Genomic DNA, 23615 nt, shown 5'->3' on the forward strand with positions numbered 1-23615 from the left:
TTAAAGGCACAAAAGGTAACAGGAATGTAGCAGTAGCAATACAGTTCTGGTAAAATGTCACAACAAGGACAATTTGTTCTTTGGTATTATTAGTTGGTTTTATTTGACTGACCGCCATTGTCACAGCACTTTAAAGCTAAATATTAAAATAACAATTAATTTGTGGTCATTATTTCAGTTACATGTGATGAAGAAGGGTTGTTTTCATATTAGAAAGATGGAATTTTAAAGACTTTTTGGTTTTGAACTGCCTTACACCCATTAATTAAAAACTAGCATAGTTGACACTTCTGGCATGAAAGTGTTTTAACACAGTTTTGTTTCCACAGCATGACCAGCTGTATACGTGGGCTGCGGTAAACCAGCCGCCACACTCGCTGGATCTTCTAGAAGGAAAACTCGCAGGTCAGATCAAGAGCCAGTGGTCTCCATTAAGGTTAGGGGGAGACAACAGAAAAGGACCTAAATCTGTGGGTGAAGGTGAGAAAAACACTTAAATATTCTGTATAAACTGATCTTTTTCACATAAAGCCATTAATTTAGTCTGAACATCTGGATCCAGGACAAAGAAACAAATGTATTTATTCAATAAATGATTTATACTATGGAACAGCATTTTCAAAATCTTCACATCTCCACTATCAGTAAGTAACTAGCGTAGGTCAACTTATTAATTAATTTAATGTTAATATAATACATTTCCCCACTTTTAACAGAAATGCTGCTGGAGAAAGGACTCTGGCAGTACTTATTCTGTACTATAAAGTATAGGTTTATTTCAAGATTCATCGACAGTATGTTAAATGTTAAAGTAGCAGCTAACAACCATTGGATGATGAATTAGTGAAATGAAGTAATAGTATACTTCAAGTGTGTGGTGTTACTCTCCTTTATAGACTTCTGATTATGTTAGGAGTGGAAAATTATGTTCTTCCCCTTTTCTAGCAGCCTGATTCTGTTGGCAGCTGGTGGTGGTTCGCGGGGTTAATTGTAGGAAAAAAACTAAGTCCTTCTCCTTTGACAGCGAGTATAAGAGAATATTATCACATCAGAATCAGAAACAGCTTTATTGGCCAACACTGGGCGCACGAACAAAGAATCTAACTTCGGTGCTCACAGTGTACAGACATTTAGTATAAATATATATACTTTAGAGGAAATAAAATGAAAATAAAGGAACAGTATGTGCATGAATGTGTGTACAGCTATATTTTTAATATATAAAGAAAAGAACAAACAAAAGGCAGGTTGTGGAAGTGCTTATTTTGTTTCACAGCAGTGTCCAACTACTCAGGCTGTGAGGTGTTCATTGTGTTCATCAGAGGGCTCTGTAGCGCCGACCTGAAGGTAATAGTCTAAACAGCTTGTGTCCAGGATGTGTGCGGTCTGCATAGATGCTAGCTGCCCTTATCCTGACCCTAGACATGTATAAGTCCTGGATGGAGGGAAGGTCCAAAATAACACCAAACAAGTCAGGGACAAAGTTGTTGAGAAGTAAAGTCAGGGTGGGGTTATAAAAAATATCCAGATCTTTAATGTTCCCTTGAAGCTCCATTAAATCCATCACCTTCAGATGGAAAGCACATTGTACCACAACAAACCTGCCAAGAAAGGGCCGCCCTCCAGAACTCACCAACCGGACATGGAGGGCATTACTTATAGAGGCAGCAAAGAGACCAAAGGTCAACCTGGAGGACCTGCAGAGTTCCACAGCAGAGACTGGGGTATCTGTCCATAAGACCACAACAAGCTTCCATTGAGCTGGGCTTTATGGAAGAGTGGCCAGAAAAAAAAAAAACCTTTACTTAGTGTTAACAATAAGAAGGCATGTTTTGAGTTTGTCCAAAGGCATATGGGCAACTCCCTAGATGTATGGAGGAAGGAGCTCTGGTCAGATGAGACTAAAATTGAACTTTCTGGCCACCAAGGAAAACGCTATGTCTGGTGCAAACCAAACATATCCCATACCCTGAAGAACACCACCCCGTCAGTGAAACATGGTGGTGACAGCATCATACTGAGGGCATGTTTTTCAACAGCAAGGACTGGGAAACTGGTCCAAGTCCAGGAAAAGATGGAAGGTGCTAAATACAGGAATATTCTGGAGCAAACCTGCCAGTCTGCCCGTGATCTGAAACTGGGACAGAGGGTCTCTATCCATGAGAACAATGACACGAAGCATCCTGCTGAAGTAACACTAGAGTGGTTCAAGGTGAAACATTTAAATGTGTTGGAGGGCCTAGAATTGAGACTCTGTGGTTAGATTTGAAGGTGCTGTTCAAAAGACAAAGCCACCCAAAATGAAGGAGCTGGAGCAGTTTAGCCTTGAGGAATGGGCAAAAAAAATCCCAGTGGGAAGATGTGACAAGCTGTGAGGCAACAAAACATGAAAAATGCCAAGGGGTGTAAATACTTTTGCAAGTCACTGTAGAAAGCTAATTGATGTTGCAATCAGCAAGCTGTGAGCTTGATTAGACGACCAAGTAGGAATCTGTTTCCTCCTTAAAAACACAAAACACAAAGTAAAAAGATTGTAAGCCTGCAAAATTTGCAACACCTATGACATTTCCACATTATTAATTGCAATTCCTTCACATAAAATAACATATTGTTTTAAATTACCACAACAAATGTAATCAAAACTAATGTATTAGTTGCTATTTATAATAGCCGGATGTTGGTAATTGCCGCTAGGTTTAGACTAGCACTTGTCTCTGTGACAACTTTGGCAAACATATTAAATAAAAATATGTTATATAAATATATAAATGCTCAACACCTTGACAGGAAAGGCCTGTAGAATTTAACCCGACTTCAGCCTTTACTTTTTTACTGGCTTGAGCTGAAATCAGCCCCATATTGCCTCATTGAAACCAGAACGCATCCATCCAGTGGGGTGACAGTTGTGGGGCTCAGGCCGCATATTATCAGCAACATTTTTAACCTATATTTCTTAATTATCACTGTTTGGACCTAAGTATTCATGTTGCACTGTATCATTTTTTTGTGTAGATCATTATGAAGCTGTCACAACAAGACAACAGGAAAACGAGGAAAGATCAGAGGTCGGTCCTTTCACTTTTCTCTACATGCTATGAATTGATTTCTAGAGTTGCAGTTGTTCTGTGTGTCACTTTATTACTTACACCTGTTCAATTACTTATTTACACAAATAGCAAATAAGCCAATTAAAGGTGAGCAATTTAGTTTAGGCATCTAAATGTGGTGAATACAAAAACCTGAGGTTTGAAGCGAGCATCACAATGAGAAGGAAAGGGATTTTGAATGGGGCATGTTTGTTGGTACTGGTCTGAGTATTTAACAACCTGCTGATTGAACACAACCATTTCTCGACCTTACAGGGAATGATTCAGAACAGAGAAATATCCACTGAGCAAACGTTGGATGGACAAAAATGCTTTGTTAATGTTAAAGGTTAGAGGGGAAATGGGCAGACTGGTAAAAGGTGACAGAACGGCAACAGATGCTCAAATTATTATTCATTACTACAAAGAAACATATTTAACCTTGTAGCAGATGGGCTACAGCAGCAGAGGACCACACCTGGTGTCACTCCTTTCAGCAAAGACTAGAAAACTGAGGCTACAGTTTATTTATTCTGTTCAATACAATTTAGTTTATTTATAGCACCAGTTCATGACACATGTTTCAATAACAGCAATCCCTCATACTGAGCATGCATGTAGCGACAGTGGAAAGTAAAACTCCCCTTTAACAGGATGAAACCTCCAGCAGAACCAGAATGTGGTTCAGTGTGAGTGGCCATCTGACACGACCAACTGGGGGTTTGAAAAGAAAATGCATACAAAAAAAAAAACATTCACACACAAAAGCACTGATCCAGGAGTACTTTTCATGTGAAAAAACATAAAAAAGTTAATGGTAGTAGCTCCTTTAGTGGCTTCGTCTTGGAGAAGAACACAGATGAGCAGCTAAGAGACTAGAGTATGAAAGAGAGCACCTACAGTTAGCCACAGGAATAGCTTGGCCAGTAGCTATGTCCAGGAGAGAGCTGGGGGTATACACTGAAAGAAAGGGCCAAGTGGATCATCTGTAGAAGGAGAGGATTAAGTTGGCAGCAGAAGCTCAGTTGATGCCCCTCTCCATGAAGGTGTCACAACTAAACAGAACGCTCTTGAACATGAGAAGTTCGTTGTTCTTCAATGGGCTCCACTGTTACAATGTGGACCAAAATCTCAGAAGAATCTTCTGAACACTTTCTGAATCTCTGCCATGGAAGTAGGCTGTCACAAAGGCAAAGGAGGTGCTAGAAAGATTTACCTAAGGTGTACTAATAAAGTAGCCAGTCGTGTGTGTCTTTAATACATATATACAGGTCCTTCTCAAAATATTAGCATATTGTGATAAAGTTCATTATTTTCCATAATGTAATGATGAAAATTTAACATTCATATATTTTAGATTCATTGCACACTAACTGAAATATTTCAGGTCTTTTAGTGTCTTAATACGGATGATTTTGGCATACAGCTCATAAAAACCCAAAATTCCTATCTCACAAAATTAGCATATCATTAAAAGGGTCTCTAAACGAGCTATGAACCTAATCATCTGAATCAACGAGTTAACTCTAAACACCTGCAAAAGATTCCTGGGGCCTTTAAAACTCCCAGCCTGGTTCATCACTCAAAACCCCAATCATGGGTAAGACTGCCGACCTGACTGCTGTCCAGAAGGCCACTATTGACACCCTCAAGCAAGAGGGTAAGACACAGAAAGAAATTTCTGAACGCATAGGCTGTTCCCAGAGTGCTGTATCAAGGCACCTCAGTGGGAAGTCTGTGGGAAGGAAAAAGTGTGGCAGAAAACGCTGCACAACGAGAAGAGGTGACCGGACCCTTCGGAAGATTGTGGAGAAGGGCTGATTCCAGACCTTGGGGGACCTGCGGAAGCAGTGGACTGAGTCTGGAGTAGAAACATCCAGAGCCACCGTGCACAGGCGTGTGCAAGAAATGGGCTACAGGTGCCACATTCCCCAGGTCAAGCCACTTTTGAACCAGAAACAGCGGCAGAAGCGCCTGACCTGGGCTACAGAGAAGCAGCACTGGACTGTTGCTCAGTGGTCCAAAGTACTTTTTTCGGATGAAAGCAAATTCTGCATGTCATTTGGAAATCAAGGTGCCAGAGTCTGGAGGAAGACTGGGGAGAAGGAAATGCCAAAATGCCAGAAGTCCAGTGTCAAGTACCTACAGTCAGTGATGGTCTGGGGTGCCGTGTCAGCTGCTGGTGTTGGTCCACTGTGTTTTATCAAGGGCAAGGTCAATGCAGCTAGCTATCAGGAGATTTTGGAGCACTTCATGCTTCCATCTGCTGAAAAGCTTTATGGAGATGAAGATTTCATTTTTCAGCACGACCTGGCACCTGCTCACAGTGCCAAAACCACTGGTAAATGGTTTACTGACCATGGTATCACTGTGCTCAATTGGCCTGCCAACTCTCCTGACCTGAACCCCATAGAGAATCTGTGGGATATTGTGAAGAGAACGTTGAGAGACTCAAGACCCAACACTCTGGATGAGCTAAAGGCCGCTATCGAAGCATCCTGGGCCTCCATAACACCCCAGCAGTGCCACAGGCTGATTGCCTCCATGCCACGCCGCATTGAAGCAGTCATTTCTGCAAAAGGATGCCAGTTGGCATAACTGTACATGATTATTTGAAGGTTGACGTTTTTTGTATTAAAAACACTTTTCTTTTTTTGGTCGGATGAAATATGCTAATTTTGTGAGATAGGAATTTTGGGTTTTCATGAGCTGTATGCCAAAATCATCCGTATTAAGACAATAAAAGACCTGAAATATTTCAGTTAGTGTGCAATGAATCTAAAATATATGAATGTTAAATTTTCATCATGACATTATGGAAAATAATGAACTTTATCACAATATGCTAATATTTTGAGAAGGACCTGTAGAGTATCTCTGTATATACATTGGGGCACGGCGCTGGCGCAATGGTAGAACACGAAGCCCATGTATAGAGAGGCTTCGGTCCTCGATGTGGCTGTCCCCCGGTTGGACTTCCGGCGACCTGTGCTGCATGTCTTCCCCCTCTCTTCATCCCGTTTCCTGTCCGCCTACCTTTAAAGAAAAATGACAAAATAAAGCCACCTAATTTTCCTGCACTGTCATAACTCCTTTGGACATGGAGTTTACCAGAACTACACAGGTTGCTACTGGAATCCTCTTCCACTCCTTCATTACAACGTCATGGAGCTGGTGTAGGTTGAAGAGCTTGCACTCCTCCACCTTCCGTTTGAGGGTTTTCCATAGGATTTAGGTGTAGAGACATGCTTGGCCAGTCCAGCACCTTTGGTGAACCCTCTGGTTCTTTAACAATACCATGGTTGTCTTGGAGGTGCGTTTGGGGTCATCATCATAGTGGAGTACTGCCCTGTGGCCCAGTTTCTGAAGAGAGGGGATCAGAATTAGAATCAGCTTTAGTCAATGGTTTGTACAGACAAACAAGGAATTTGACTTCGGTACACTTAGTGTACCGGGTCGCGGGGGCAGCAGACTCAACAGAGACGCCCAGACGTCCCTCTCCCCAGACACCTCCTCCAGCCGGGCCAAGCCCGAACGAGAGACGCGAGACCATCTCCCAGTGGGCCCACCACCTGCAGGGGGAACCGTGAGGGACCGGTGTAAAGAGGATTGGGCAGCAGACGAAGGTGGAGACCTCGGCGGCCCGATCCCCGGTTGCTTAGGCTGGCTCTAGAGACGTGGAATGTCACCTCGATGGGGGGGAGGGAGCCTGAGCTTATTGCGGAGGTTGAGAGATATCGACTAGAAATAGTCGGGCTCGCCTACACGCACAGCGTGGGCTCTGGAACCCATCTCTTCGAGAGGGGCTGGACTCTCTTCTACTCTGGAGTGGCCCACGGGGAGAGGCGGCGAGCTCGGGTGGGTTTGCTTGTCGGCCCCCAGCTCAGCCGTCTAGTGTTGGGGTTTACCCCAGTGGATAAGAGGGTCGCATCCCTGCGCCTTCGGGTTGGGGAGAGGTCTCTGACTGTCATTTCAGCCTACGGGCCGAGTGGTAGTGCGGAGTACCCGGCCTTCTTGGCGTCCCTGTCTGGGGTGCTGGATAGTGCCCCTCCCGGGGACTCCATTATTCTGCTGGGGGTCTTCCCACATGGGAAACGACAGTGACACCCGGAGAGGCGTGATTGGGAGGAATGGCCTTCCCAATCTGAATCCGAGCGGTGTTTTGTTATTGGACTTCTGTGGTAGTCACGGATTGTCCATAATGAACACCATGTTCAAACATAAGGGTATCCATCAGTGCACTTATACGTCTATTTTCAAAATACAACCCCTGCATATAACACTGAGTACGTGCACTCAACTTCTCTGGTGGACCATGGCAAGGCTTGTTCTGAGAGGAACCTGTCCGGTTAAACCGCTGTATGGTCCTGGTCACCATGCTCCAGCTCAGTTTCAGGGTGTTGGCAATCTTCTTATAGCCTAGACCATCTTTCTGTAGAGCAACAGTCTTTTTTTCAGATCCTCTGAGAGTTCTTGGCCATGAGGCTCCATGTTGAACTTCCAGTGACCAGCATCAGAGAGTGTGAGAATGATAAGATCAAATTGAACACACCTGCTCCCCATTCACACCTGAGACCTTGTTACAATAACGAGTCACATGACACCGGGGAGGGAAAACAGCTAATTGGGCACAATTTCGACATTTTCACTTAGAGGTGTACTTACTTTTGTTGCCAGCGGTTAAGACATTAATGTCTGTTTGTTGAGTTCTTAAGAGAGGAGAGCAGATTTAAACTGTTATACAAGCTTTATACTGACTACTTTACATTGTTTCAAAATATCACATCTGTGGTTTTGTCCCATGAACAAAATAACAGAAAAATTAGGTTAAAACATGGATGTTCCCTTTCTGCAGGAGGAATGTGTGTTGCCCTCAACCAAACTGAAGGAAAAACACGTTAATGTCATCCAGCAGCTTGAACAAACTATAGAAGACCTCAGGACTAAAATTGCGGAGCTGGAACGTCAGCCCCCTCTTCTGGAGGAGATGTGTATGACAACCACCACAACTACTATCGACAGAGAATGTGGAGGAGAAGAGGGCCTAATGAGGTCTCTTTGTGATGCTCATCTGCAAACAGAGACAGGACCCTCACTAGGATGCCAGGAGGTCAAGTCAGTGCAGACCTCGCCAATGGATGACAGCTTTAGGTTCAAAGTGCCTTGTAGAGGGCTGGATGGAGGCTTTCCACATCCCCCATCCAATCATGATTGTTCATGTCAACTGAAGCCTTCTGCTTCACCTCTTCTGCCTCAAGGAGAAACTGCAATACTTCACTCAGGCCTGAATTTGGTCCCACCTCCTCCTCCACCCTTACCTGAAGGTTCAGATACAGTGCCACCCCCTCCACTTCTGCCCTTTCATCCACCTGGTTCAAAAGCTCCTCATACTCCACCTCTACCCAGTGGCCTGGCTCCACCCCCTCCCCCACCTCTACCAGGACTTGCAGGACCACCCCCTCCCCCTCCGCCCCCTCCCCCACCTTTACCAGGACTTGCAGGACCACCCTCTACCCCTCCGCCCCCTCCCCCTCCGCCTCCGCCCCCTCCTCCTCCTTTACCAGGACTTGCAGGCCCTCCTGGTCCACTTCCACCCCCTCCTCCTCCTCCTCCTTTACCAGGACTTCCAGGGCCTCCCCCTCCACCCCCTCCACCAGGCTGTGGGCCTCCTCCTCCCCCCCCTCCACCAGGCTGTGGGCCTCCTCCTCCTCCTCCCCCTCCTCCACCAGGAGCAATTTCTGTTCCCCCAAGTCTTCCAGAAACAACGGGTTCACTACCCCCCCTATTGCCAGTGGGTCTGTTTTCTCTTGCTTTAATTCAGGAGAAACCAGCCAGAAAAGCTGCAGTGGAGCCCCCCAGGCCAATGAAGCCCCTTTATTGGACCAGGATCCAGCTCAACACAAAGAGGTATTGATGCTGACCAGAGAACCATGGTATGATTGGCAGGACAATAGCATTAGTTAAAATGTAAACAGGTCAAATTGGACTTGATTGTAGTTGAGAGTATTTTAAAATCTATTGTCTGATGCACCGGGAAGTAGTGAAGGGAGAACAGAATAGGTGTTAAAAGCTCATATCTGAGTGCTCCAGTTAAAAGACAAACAGCTGTATTTTGCACTAGTTGTTGACATGATATAGTGACAGGACTTCATCCATTATAAGGTGAATTACGTAATCATGATGCACTGACAACACAGACTTCAATATGACGATCTTCAAAAGGCTTTTTTGTTTTGCAGAACAGAGTTAATCAGTAAGAATTAAAAATCTGAGTCCATGATAACACCCATATTGACTACAGATCCTGGATATTTCAGAGATTAAGAACTTTTTGAGCCATCCACACCTTGATGTCATCAACATACAGCAGGAGGGGCCCATTAAAAGTTGGGTTATATTGGTGGCATGTAAATCAATGGAAGGCTGTACCAAGTTTCCTTAGACTAGGTCCCAATAGAAGCAGGTAGAGAGAAAGAAGATATCTCTTGAGGAACACCAAATAAAAGAGGAAGCGGCATGAATTTTCACACAGAAACCCCTGTTACTCAAATATGACTAAAGCCAAACCAATGCAACTCTTATAAACTCAACCAAGTGCTTAAGACAAGAAATAAGAACACTTTGATCAACAGTATCAAATGCTGTAGACAAACCAAGAAGCATGAGGATCAGGGGCTCAAAAGATCTCATTAAAACATTTCAAGGAACTGTGCTCTGGAGATGTTGAAAGCCAGACTGGAAAAACTCAATTCAATTTCTGCACAATATTCAAGAGAAAAAGGAGTTTGAGACAGTCTGTAATTCCCACAGACCAAAGGGTCAAGACCAGGCTTGTTTTAAGTAGATGTATCACTGGGTGTTAGCTTGTTAGTTTTTGATGGTAATTTCTGTTGGCCGAATTCAATTCAATTCAAAATTACGTCATTAATTCCAAAGCGAAATTAATTGCTGTTGTAGGTCATCTTATGCAGGTTTCTTCAAGTCGTAGATGCTGATGGATGTGGGCAAGAAGGATCTCCTGTAGCGTCTGTCTTACAGCAGATCTGAAGAAGCCTCTGACTGAAGACACTCTGTTGTTGTAGGACAGTCTCATGAAGAGGATGCTCAGGGTTCTCCATAATGTTCTTCATTTTATGAAGAATCCTTCTTTGCATAATGATCTCCAGAGGTTCCAGAGAAGTCCTCAGAACAGAGCCAGCCTTCTTTATCAGCTTGTTGAGCTTTTTAATTCCCTGGCTCTGATGCTGCTTCCCCAGCAGATGACGGCAGAAGAGATCACTCTCTCTACAACAGACTTATAGAAGATATGCAGGATTTAGCTGCAAACACCAAAGGACCTAAGCTTCCTCAAGAAGTACAGTCTGCTCTGTCCCTTCTTGTAGACAGCTTCACAGTTGCATCTCCACTCTAGTCTGTTGTCCAGGTGAACACCGAGGTATTTATACTCCTCCACCACCTCCATTTCTTCTCCCATGATGGAAATAGTGTTTCATCTATTCTTGTTTCTCTTAAAATCTACAATCATCTCCTTTGTCTTATTCACGTTCAAGATGAGATGATTGTTTCCACACCATGCCACAAAGTGGCCCACCAGCTCCCTGTACTCAGCTTCTTGTCCATCTCTGATCCACCCCACGACTGCAGAATCATCCGAGTATTTCTGCAGATGACAGGAGTCTGTCTTGTAGTCAAGTTAAGTCAAGTTTATTTATATAGCGCTTTTCAGCAACAAGGCACTCAAAGCGCTGTACATGAGGAAAAACATTACAATGATACAGAAAATCAATCACAGAAAAACAAATCAAATGACACTTATAATCCTTGGGAGTAATAATAATAAATAATCCTTCCAAGTTTACTGGTAGAAATTGGTTCCAAGCCACTCTTAATAATAAAGCATCTTATGCTAAAAGAAGATGATAATATTGATCGTCTCATCAATCCACTGAATTCTAACTAGGAAAGCTGAGTCACTGGTACAAAACAGCTTTAATCCACATTTTCAGATGCTAATAATATATTGCTTTTACTGGTACTGAAGTTGAACTAAGTAATAACAGTCCACTGTAGTCTAATTAAGAAAGCTGGGTCATTGGTGTAAGTCCAAATTTTCTATTACTAATAATATTTCGTTTTCGCTGGTAATCCTTCTGACAAAACAAAAAATCTATGAAAAAGTAAGGAAATCACGCAATTAGGTGCAGGGCTAAGCAACACACAAGAAGAAAAGATTTTGCAAGGGTGCGGTGGAATCTTGAGGGTGCGAATACATATAACTGTGAGTGTGTTTGCAAGAATTACACTGTCAACACAGATAGAGCGCCATTGTCCTTGAGGAGAGAGATGGAAGTTTTCTCAATCGGCCGCAAAGTCTTATCTGGGTCACAGCTGTTCGGGGGTGCTGGGAAAGAGCGCCATGTTTACATAACATCCAGGAGATATTTTGTCGATAGCCACTTAGCAGAGGTTACCAAGGCCACGTTGGGGCGCCAGATTTAGAAAAAACAGTAAGTGCTCTGGTTCAAGCAGTTGTGTGGATTTCCAACCACTTTAAGAGTTTTTACTGTTATCTCTTAATTGCGAATCCAAATCTCCAAATTTCTGGGACTTTCCCACAGTTCTGGAGCGAACAACCTTCTCCATTAAATCCTTTCACCTCTGAGTCCAAAAGCCTCTTCCAGGCTACGATTCTGTTCAAGAACCGTATCCAGCTTGCGGCTTAGCTCTCTGAACAATTCAGTCTGAGCATTGATCGCTCTGCAGATTCCATCCAGCATCGCAGGCAGCTTTGGGATGCATTGAACAGCTGCCCACATTTTGCTACTCACTCGATAAGTCAGTTAACCGCCGGCTCCAAAAAGCAGAAATCCTGTTATCAAAGATCCAAATATATAAATGTCTTCTACATCCTCAACCGACATTGTAGTCAAGCACACAATCTTCCACTGTTGCCAGGAATCCATTGTGTATCCAGAGAAAAATTTACTGGCTGGGCAAGAGGGTTCTCCTTTACCCTGTCTTCCCATGAAAAATATTTGATCAATCGCGTTGAGAGACCAGCTGACCAAATCCTTAATTTAAAAGTTTGGAGGATACGTAAAGTGAGGCTCTGAGAAAAATACAGACAAAAGCAGATGCAGAAGCAGGCAAGAGGGAGGGAGAGAAAACGCGTGGGTCCTCCACCGAGAGCAGAGCAAGAACTTTTACTGGAAGTCTGAGGTGTACAGAGTAAAAAGGAATGGTGAGAGTACCGTCCCCTGTGGTGCTCCTGTTCTGGTGACTACCTGGCTAGACACACAACCCTTCAGTCTCACAAACTGTGGTCTGTTTGTCAGGTAGTCTTTGATCCAAGATATTGTTGAGGCCTCCACCTGAGTCTTCTGGAGTTTTTGACAAAGCAAATCAGGTTGGATTGTGTTAAATGCGCTGGAGAAATCAAAGAACATGATCCTCACAGTGTTGCTGGGTTGTCAAGATGACAGTGGGTTTGTTGAAGCACAAACTTCAACAGCGATAAGCAAACTGAAGGGGGTCTTGATAGTTTATTGTTTGCCTACTCAGGTGGGCCAACAGGAGTCTCTCTAGGACGTTGATGATGTGGGATGTCAGTGCAACAGGTTTTGTGGGAGAAACGTATTTAAAGAGGGATGCAGGGATCACATCAGCAGGAGATGATTTCAGATGTTTTCTGATGATATTTTTGACTTTCTCTTAGGATGCCTAATGAAACCTGCATCATGTCCACTTCCTCTCCACTCTTGTGCACCCTCGTGGAGCCGCTCTGGTGATGTCATTTAACCAGGGATGAGAAGTAGTTTTAGGACTTCTAGTTTTAGGGCCACTGTGCCATAGTTAGAGCCACAGTTTTAATGCAGATGGCCTGCAAGTGGTAGAGGAGCTCCTAAAACCTTAAGGTGTTTCAGAGTCTTAGGGAGTCTCACAAGTAAAAGCAGATGCAAACAAAGCAGCAGTAGAAGAGCTAACCATCCAGCAAGGCTTGGCTGAAGACTGAGGAAATGCTAAATAAAACTGTTTTATGATTAGAGAGAACTGCATCCCTGAGGCTACTATTAAAAACTGAATATGATATGATCAAACCAGATTGAGAGTATGCCCCTGATGGTGTGTGGAACCTGCCATAAACTGCATGAAAGTAAAAAAATGCTTTGCCGGTGACTTATCAGGGCAATGCACACGCATGTTAAAATTCCCCTAGATTAAAACCTCAGATACTATGGGCAACGTTTTGGCAAGAAAGTCTATGAAGATAAATCTTTTTTGTATCTGGGTGGTCAGTACAGGCTGGGAACGACCAGTTCAAACAGAAGCATATCCAAACTGGAACATGGAACCAATCCCTGCTGCTGTTTGCAGTGATGCTGGTTCCTAAACACAATCAATAACCCCTCTCCTTTACACAATGCTAAATTGACCTGGTGACCCCAAGGTCACAGTCACACACAGGTTTCTGGAGTTTACCTCTGGGTTTCCTAAAGCAGGAAAACCATGGTGGGGAAGCACAGCAGACTCCAGAGCTAAATTCAGAGACCATGCAGGGGATAACAGGATCCACAAAACTCCAGAAAATCCCTACAAACTGTTTGCAAAAGCAAGACAGCAGGCCACACACATCATCTTCTATGTCTTCTGTCAGGGCTGCACAGTATTAGAAAATCATATGATGACAATATCAGTTGTGATAAATCCATTTTCCTTCCTCTCGGCTTCCAACCTTCCATCTGTGACCTTTAGCATCTGGGGCACCATCATCTGTGTCAGGTATAGGAATCTACTGCAGTCTTCTATTCTCCTTGCTGCCTTAGAGTCCACATAGGCACAAATGCCCAGGATGCTAAGACCTCCCTAACAAGTCTGTCCAACATGGTAAATATTACATGGGAACCAACCATTAATGTATTCCAAACAGTGTTTTGTGATAGTAATGTTGCACACGCTGATATAATGACAACATTTGCCAAATATTGTGCAGCCCTAGAAATATGCTTGTAGTTTTCAACTGTTATGCAATGTCTGTGAAATAGGTTTTCTCTGAATAAAGATTAATAAGAAATTTAGTTTGAGTGTGAATTTCAAGTCTGTTCAATTTAATTTAGATTACTGCCATTTACAAGAACCAAAGGAACAAGGCTGTCTGCCAGGGATGTGAAAAACCTTTGGTCTATGTATGGATTGTTATGATTCAAGCTATTAACGACTGAGAAAATGAGTTCTCAAAGTTTAGATTTGTTACTAGAAACTGTTTAAGACCTGTGTTTTTCAGGGACGTTCCTTCTTCGCTCGTGTGGGAGACGGTTGAGGAACCTGACGTAGACTTTGAAGAGTTTGTGGCACTGTTCTCGAAAACTGCAGTAAAAGAAAAGAAGCAGCCACTCTCTGACACCATAACTAAATCCAAGGCAAAGCAGGTCTGTGTGACACTTTAAGTACTTTCAATGTTGGTAATAATTGAATAAATAAATAAATCATTCAGGTTTTCAGAAAAATAAAATCACTTAAGTTAATTATTAGGTTTTCCCTCATATTTATATATTTCGAAGACAATGTTGATTATCAATTCTGACCATAATGTATATATTCCAGAATCTAGCATACAGGCTCATTTTTATCTGTACATATCTGTCAGGTTATTTTATTCAAATAAAACTAGAAAAGCACTCAGATAGCTCAGACCTCCCCCAAGCCCTCTGCATGTCAGCTGCTGACAGGATGAGGAACCATGTGGAAATTCTAATGGGCAGCTCACTGTAGGGTACTTTTGGAGCTCCTCTTCAAACCTCTGTATGCTTGTATATTTAGAACGAGAGATGTTGGATGTAATCCTGAAGTTTTATCTCACTAAAAAAAACACCTTACTGCTTTCCTGATCCTCCTTTGTCAATATAAATTAATCCACTTTGTTTGCTGTCGTTGGAAGAGATGATTTGAACTTCCTCCTTCTCTCTGGTTTATTCCTACTCTGCATCCACAACATCGCCTCTTTAACAAATCTGGGATTGGGGTTGGAGTTTAGTTATATTTGAATTTAGAGATGCTGATTAGCTGCCTCCAGTTGCACGCTTTGTAGCTATGTTTATGCATCATCTCAGCTGTCCAAAAGTAAAAAGAAACAACAGAAATCATTTTAGCTCCAAATAGCTCCAAAATAAAGCTTAACACAAAACCAAATTTCTCAGATATCATGACAGAAAGAATAACTAATTCATGTTCATAAATAAAACAATCTGAATTCACAGTGACCAGATGACCTCTTTCTCTCTATTTAATAAAATTGAAAAATATATACCTTAGGTCATGATCAATTAGTATAATATTATATTAGCCTTCAGTTCTGTTCAGATTTGTCTTTTTAAAAAGGAACATTTTTAAGTTGTTAATGTCAGTGACACATTTTTTTCAACATGGTTATGCACAATACTGCTACCCAAACTGTGCATGTGTTTTTACTTGAGAGAGACAATTATTGTTACTGGTTGGATGAACATATAGATCTGTTTTTAGGTTGCGAAGCTCCTGAACAACAAGCGCTCACAGGCTGTTGGAATCCTAATGTCTTCCCTGCACCTCGACATGAAAGACATCCAGCATGGTGAGTCCAGTGCAACCAGCATTGTACTTTTTTTATTTATTTGGGTGATTTTTACAAAGTCATCAGGTTCAACAACTCCACATGAAATTAGGATTTCTCTATAATTGTCTAGGTACATGTTACTCAGACAAGGCTCAGTTTAGGCGTCTTCTCTAACCTTTTTCTAATGCAGTTGTGACACCTTTAAGAAAAGGGTAACCATATTGAGGCGGCAAGTTTTACTATTTTAATATGATAAATAAAAGTTTATACACTTTTATGTTTATATGGCATTAATCAGTGGGTGGACTTTTAGTCTTTGTTTCTGCTGCTCTGGAAGCCAGTAAAGGGATCTGGAAATCCACCATTTCCCAAGGTGCAATCTCAAAACAAGTAAGATGGGAAGTGGCACTTGAGCCTCAGGTGGCAAATTTTATAAACATAGATGTAGTAAACAAGAAGTTTGTGTCAGGTTTGCTCTGCAATTTAAAGTGAGGAGATTTGGCTGAATACTTTAAAACGTACTACAGCTTTGGAAGGTAAATAGACTAGAGATGAAGATTGTTTGTAATCACCAAGATCAATATGATCCAACAACTGGGAGGCAAATTGGTAGTAAAAAGATCTGAAGACAGTTTGCAATGAAGTATGCTCATGTATGTCAGAAAAGGAAATAAGATTATATTAAGAAAGGAATTGTGGGTAGTGTTAAGGGGAAGTTAAGGACAGTTAAGATAGTGGCTGTACTACAAGTGGGAAGTGGACTGAATTATAAAAGTACATTTTAAGTAAACTCTTGAGTACATGGGGATAAAGGTCTAATGAGAAACACAATTACATTAGTGGAGACCTTCAGTTCTTATACCACAGTGTGGACCAAAAGTCTGACTATGTCAGATTAATGTCCTGTATAAGTATAATTTATTGTTCCTTTTGTTAATGTTGCATGTATCTGCATTTCAGGAGTACCATATAGAGCACATGGTTGCCTACATGTGCCAGGGCAGATATGCTCTACAAAAATTATATCTGAAGATGGAATTATAATTGTGTGATTGACTTTATTAAATACAGACTGCATCTAAAGTATACAGGCCACATTGATATGTTGGTAAACTGTGATTGTATGACCTTCGACACATTGGAACATTTATTTATGGGTGCGTTAATGAGTGAATATATGTGTGTGCATGGGCATTATAATGCCATAGAAATTATAATAAATGGAGATTTCAAATAAAATGGATGCAAGACAAACGATTTCTAGAATCCTTAGGATGATTTTTCCAGAATACATTTGAAACAACAGCAGTAATACAACGGGAAGCCTTTAAGGCATTTATAAGAGGGCAAATTATTAGTTACACAAGTAGGAAAACTAAAGAAAGGCATGAGATGACAAAACATCTTCAGAAAAGAATACAGGCGATAGAGAGCGGCGTACAAGGAGGTCAAAATACAAGTGAAATATTGAAAGAACTACTACCACTTAGAACGTGGTATAATGAAATAACAACTGAAAAGGCTGCTGCTAACTTACAAAGGTTAAGCAACAATATTATGATCAAGGCAAAAAACTCGGAAGACTCCTTGCATGGCGTATAAAACAACAGGAACCTGAAGGTCTATCACCAAATTAGAGACGTTTAATGTGAATACTACAGTAGATCCAACAGAGATAAACGCTGCATTTAAACAATTCTTTCAAAAATTGTATAGTAGCGAATATAATGTCCTACCAAACCTACAATCAAAATTCCTAGATAAAATACATTTTCCACAAATTTGAAAGAATGCCAGAGATAGTTTGGATACACAAATGAATATTACGGAAATCTTGGAAGCTATAAACTCCTTAAAAGCAGGTAAATCCGCAGGACTGAATGGTCTCCCTATTGACATATATAAATATTTAAAAAATAAATTGGTAAAGCGTATGTAAGATATGTACAGGTCCTTCTCAAACTATTAGCATATTGTGATAAAGTTAATTATTTTCCATAATGTCATGATGAAAATTTAACATTCATATATTTTAGATTCATTGCAAACTAACTGAAATATTTCAGGTCTTTTATTGTCTTAATACGGATGATTTTGGCATACAGCTCATGAAAACTCAAAATTCCTATCTCACAAAATTAGCATATCATTAAAAGGGTCTCTAAACGAGCTATAAACCTAATCATCTGAATCAACGAGTTAACTCTAAACACCTGCAAAAGATTCCTGAGGCCTTTAAAACTCCCAGCCTGGTTCATCACTCAAAACCCCAATCATGGGTAAGACTGCCGACCTGACTGCTGTCCAGAAGGCTACTATTGACACCCTCAAGCAAGAGGGTAAGACACAGAAATAAATTTCTGAACAAATAGGCTTTTTCCAGAGTGCTGTATCAAGGCACCTCAGTGGGAAGTCTGTGGGAAGGAAAAAGTGTGGCAGAAAACGCTGCACAACGAGAAGAGGTGACCGGACCCTGAGGAAGATTGTGGAGAAGGGCCGATTCCAGACCTTGGGGGACCTGCGGAAGCAGTGGACTGAGTCTGGAGTAGAAACATCCAGAGCCACCAGGCACAGGCGTGTGCAGGAAATGGGCTACAGGTGCCGCATTCCCCAGGTCAAGCCACTTTTGAACCAGAAACAGCGGCAGAAGCGCCTGACCTGGGCTACAGAGAAGCAGCACTGGACTGTTGCTCAGTGGTCCAAAGTACTTTTTTCGGAATGAAAAGCAAATTCTGCATGTCATTCGGAAATCAAGGTGCCAGAGTCTGGAGGAAGACTGGGGAGAAGGAAATGCCAAAATGCCAGAAGTCCAGTGTCAAGTACCCACAGTCAGTGATGGTGCACAGTAGAAACCAAATCCATTCTGTTCACTTGGATGAATCCATTAGTAATCCATCTATGTATTCCAAAAGATATGTTTGTAATTGTTGTCTAAAGACAGCCACCTTGATGTAAGGTTTGCAATACTTGTTCATCTATAAAATCGGAATAACATACATTAAATTTAAGGTTGTAATGTAAACATGCATGTCAGCTTAATTTTGTGACTATAGACTGTTCTGAAGTTTGATTTTTTTCTGAGTTAAATGAAGCAAACAATAAAGTTGGACTTGTCTGGGCATATATGATTTTGCAGAGGTCTGTGTTGTCATGTTTCAATCAGGTAAATACCAAACCAAACCAAAGCTGCTCCACTCAGCATGTGAAACCTCCGCCCTGCAGAACACCGCCTCAATGCAGAAATGTTTCTGCTGATAATACTGCATATAAAACTCCACACAACACAAGACATGTACAGGTCCTTCTCAAAATATTAGCATATTGTGATAAAGTTCATTATTTTCCATAATGTCATGATGAAAATTTAACATTCATATATTTTAGATTCATTGCACACTGAAATATTTCAGGTCTTTTATTGTCTTAATACGGATGATTGTGGCATACAGCTCATGAAAACCCAAAATTCCTATCTCACAAAATTAGCATATTTCATCCGACCAATAAAAGAAAAGTGTAGCCCATTTCCTGCACACGCCTGTGCACGGTGGCTCCGGATGTTTCTACTCCAGACTCAGTCCACTGCTTCCGCAGGTCCCCCAAGGTCTGGAATCGGCCCTTCTCCACAATCTTCCTCAGGGTCCGGTCAACTCTTCTCGTTGTGCAGCGTTTTCTGCCACACTTTTTCCTTCCCACAGACTTCCCACTGAGGTGCCTTGATACAGCACTCTGGGAACAGCCTATTCGTTCGGAAATTTCTTTCTGTGTCTTACCCTCTTGCTTGAGGGTGTCAATAGTGGCCTTCTGGACAGCAGTCAGGTCGGCAGTCTTACCCATGATTGGGGTTTTGAGTGATGAACCAGGCTGGGAGTTTTAAAGGCCTCAGGAATCTTTTGCAGGTGTTTAGAGTTAACTTGTTGATTCAGATGATTAGGTTCATAGCTCGTTTAGAGACCCTTTTAATGATATGCTAATTTTGTGAGATAGGAATTTTGGGTTTTCATGAGCTGTATGCCAAAATCATCATATTAAGACAATAAAAGACCTGAAATATTTCAGTTAGTGTGCAATGAATCTAAAATATATGAATGTTAAATTTTCATCATGACATTATGGAAAATAATGAACTTTATCACAATATGCTAATATTTTGAGAAGGACCTGTATATTGAATGTTTCTATAATGGGAACCTTTCTAACTTAATGAGAGAATCTTTGATTATTCTATTACCTAAACCTGGCAAAACAAATACAAAATGTGAAAACATGTGACCATTAAGCTTAATAAATACGGACTCTAAAATTTTGAGTAACATTTTGTCAAAATGATTAGAAAAGGTGCTACCAGCTATTATAGGGGACAATCAATATGGATTTATAAAAGGCAGACAGGGATTTCACAATGTAAGAAGAGTTCTCCATATCCTACATAATCAAAAAGATGAGGAAGATGCGGGCATTCTTGAACTTAATGCGGAAAAGGCGTTTGATCGAATAGAATGGCCATGTCTTTTTGAAGTATGTAGTAGATTTGGATTTGGATTAAACTATTATTGTCGTGGTGGCCACACAGCAGTGTGTGTGTGTGTGTATGTGCTTGGTTTTTAGCAGGTGCTGGAGTACTGGTGGAGGTGACAGGTGTTCCCTATCTTCACTGATGAGCTTCGGTGTATTTAAGCAGCAGGCAGCCAGCATCTCACCGCTCGAGTGTTAGTCCTCAGTGATCGAGACTACTTGGATACTACCCAGGCTGGATTGCTGCCTTGCTTTGTTAAAGCATATTTTTGGAGTACCTTTGCTTCACAGTAGCCACGTCATTATTGTCCTACAGGACTACCTTGCTGGCTGCCGCCAAGTGCTTCCTGCCTCACACCGATTCCACAGAACCTGTCCACCCTCCACCGCTCTCAAGTGATCCAGCTCCGGCACCGTACTACCACTCGTTATAGCACACTCCTGGTTTGGAAGCCTTCGTACTCACTGCACTGTGTGCTCTTTCTGGTCAGTCTGAATCCCTCTCCTCCTGGTGGAGAACTCACCCAGCCTTGTAAGGAAATGCTTATTCATTAATCCGTTCTTAGTTTTACTCCTACTTACTGCTCGCTTCTTCTTTACAGCCTACCCCTCCATGTACCAGAGTGCCCAGTATTTCTGTATTCAATAAACTCATTACAAAGTTTCCTGTTTCTCCTGAGCATTTCCTGCATGTGGTTCAAGTCGGTTACAAAACTATGAAAATTATATTCTAATCCTGTAGCAGAGGTTATAACTAATGAAACCATTTCTAAATCCTTGAAAATTAGGAAAGGATGCCCCCAAGGCTCACCGCTGTTGCCAATTTTATTCATTTTAGCAATTAAACCTCTGGCAATTGTAATAAGATCAAGTACTTTCATACAAGGAATTAAAATTGGTAGTAAAAAACATAGAATAGCTTTAATCGCAGATGATGTTATCTTATTTCTTAAACAAATAACTCCTTTCCATCTTTCTTAGATTTAATAAAGCAATTCAGCCATCTTTTTGGTTATAAAGTAAACACTATGAAATCATCACTCATCAATCACTACTTAAAGTTGAGGACAATTAAAGTATAAGACAAAGTTTAAATACTTTCAAAATTACTTCTGGGATTACTTATTTAGATATTAATAATAGTAGTACTCCAATTAGAAAATTTTGTATTAACAAACTATGAGACACTAGTAGAAGCAACCTCAAAAGAACTGGAATTGTCGCATTAATATTTGTTGTCGGACCAAAGTGCAGGTCTGAGCTGGGCAGCCGCATGTTGAATGATCTTCAGCTTTATTCAGAGGTATCCAAAACGTAACAGAAATCACTGCAGGAGTTAACCAGAGTCAAAGTCCAAAACTTACATCTCCTAGCTCTGCAGGAACATGGAACACATGGCAGTCAAGGGTAGAGGCCCGAGTTGAGAGACGAGGAACCAGCAATCAACACATGAACCAGACTAACTAATATACTAAGGGAATACAAAGGGCAGGTAATCAAAGGAAGATGGAACAGATGAGACAAGGAGGCAGGGAGACAGAAGGAACAGGTGAAACTAATGCATAGACTAAACATAGGCGAAGGAATTAATTAACAATAAAAAGACACAAACCAAAAACCTCAAAGAAAGTCCAAAATGTCACACCGTGACAGGAATGATTGTCATCTCTCCCAATATCACTTATTGGAAGAATACATTTTATAAAGATGAATGTATTACCTAAATTTATGTATATATTTTAAAACATTCATTTGGTGCCACCTGCAGGAATGTTTATTAAAATGTCAAATACGATTAGCAGATTTATTTGGGACAACCTCGGATTTGTTTATCCTTATTATACTTACCTTTTGATCCTGGGGGTTTGAAATGTTCTAAACTTTATTGGTACTACTTAGCAACACAACTGAGGACAAAAATGTTTTATTTTTCATTCAAAAACATTCCATCTTGGATGGATATTGAATCAAGCTCAACTAACTTACCACTAAACCTGTACAAGTATCCTGCCAATTTAAAGAAACTACAATATGAGACAAATTATCCTATAGTTCGAAATATGACAGATATTGATAGATATTTGATTTGTGGTAAAAAAAAAAAAAAGTGGACGAATATAAATTATAATATTTCTCAGTTTAGCCCTGTTTAGGGATAATAATGTCTTTTGAAGAAATTGTTTTGAAATTAGATATACTAAGAAAACACTTTTTCAAATTTTTAAGAAGAAATTGAGAAATTTAATTTTATCACAAAATCCATCTGTCAGGATGTGGGGTTTGTTGGTTCTGTGTTCTGTCAGTAAGTAGACAAATGTGACCTGTTAGACAAAGTAGATAGAAAGTACTCCTTGATCAGCGCTTCTTTGTTCTCTTTGTGTCTCTGCTCTGTTCTCTCTAACCCCCAGTCGGTCGTGGCAGATGGCCGCTCACACTGAGCCTGGTTCTGCTGGAGGTTTCTTCCTGTTAAAAGGGATTTTTTCCTCTCCACTGTCGCTACATGCATGCTCAGTAAAAGGGATTGCTGCAAAGTCAACGCCAGTGACTGTCCACTGTCTCTACTTGCTCATCCAGGAGGAGTGAATGCTACAAGTCTCTGACTCAATGCAATCTGCTGGGTTTCCTTAGATAGAAAAACGTTTTAACCAATTTGAATAAATAACTGAATCTGACTGCACTGTTCAATGGTTACGATTAATTGGAATGTATGAACCTGACTTTTGTGAAGTGCCTTGAGACGACGTGTGTTGTGAATTTGCGCTATATAAATAAACTGAATTGAATTGAATTCCATCAACCCACAGTTACCTTTCTGGACTTCATTTTCGAGGGCTGACAGGTACGTGCAGACCCCGCTAAGATAAAAGCAGTCACAGATTGGGATCCCCAATCTGTGATTGTTGGTTCTGTGTTCTGTCTGTTTTGTCCTGCAACTTCTCCACCAGAGGGCCTCCTGCAGTCGGCTGCTGGCTGAGCACTCCTCCTCCTGCCGCACCTCCTCACAGGTGCAGCACATCAGGTGCAATCAACTTGGCAGGATAAAGAGGCTAGAAGCCAGTCACTCTTTGCCTGAGTGTTAACCGTCACTGGTAACAACAAGCCACCTCTTGCTATTCTGAGCATTCGTTCTAGTGTTTAGATATCTCTGAGCCAAGCCTGAGCTTTCTCCTGAGCATTTTTGTGTTCTCTCTTCCACTAAACTTCGTTCCGGTGTCTCCCCTCTTCAAGGGTTTCCTCACATCAGCACGGTTTCCAAATGATCATTAGTGGACTCACCTTTGCCGTTCCAAGTTTCCTGTGGACCTCTGGATTACTACTTCCACAACTGGCTTCTTCCTTACTGCACTACCTGTCCGCCCAGCACCGCAACCATCCGAGCCCTCTGGTTTGCACCTCTGCTGCAGGCAAGAATATCACAAATCACT

The 23615-nt window shown here is 41.5% G+C and overlaps 1 protein-coding gene across 1 annotated transcript in view; it reads left to right on the plus strand.

Annotated features, from left to right (window-relative positions):
• fmn2b (formin 2b) overlaps positions 1-23615 on the plus strand; it is a 53647-nt gene that overhangs the window by 10939 nt on the left and 19093 nt on the right. The window contains exons 4-8 of the mRNA XM_047376106.1: positions 330-480; positions 3013-3065; positions 7942-8993; positions 14368-14512; positions 15606-15693. Of these exons, the coding sequence (XP_047232062.1) occupies positions 330-480; positions 3013-3065; positions 7942-8993; positions 14368-14512; positions 15606-15693 (1489 nt within the window). The remainder of the gene's footprint in view (positions 1-329; positions 481-3012; positions 3066-7941; positions 8994-14367; positions 14513-15605; positions 15694-23615) is intronic.

The sequence above is a fragment of the Girardinichthys multiradiatus genome, chromosome 10 (genome assembly GCF_021462225.1).
Source record: "Girardinichthys multiradiatus isolate DD_20200921_A chromosome 10, DD_fGirMul_XY1, whole genome shotgun sequence".
In the NCBI taxonomy this organism is placed as follows: domain Eukaryota; kingdom Metazoa; phylum Chordata; class Actinopteri; order Cyprinodontiformes; family Goodeidae; genus Girardinichthys; species Girardinichthys multiradiatus.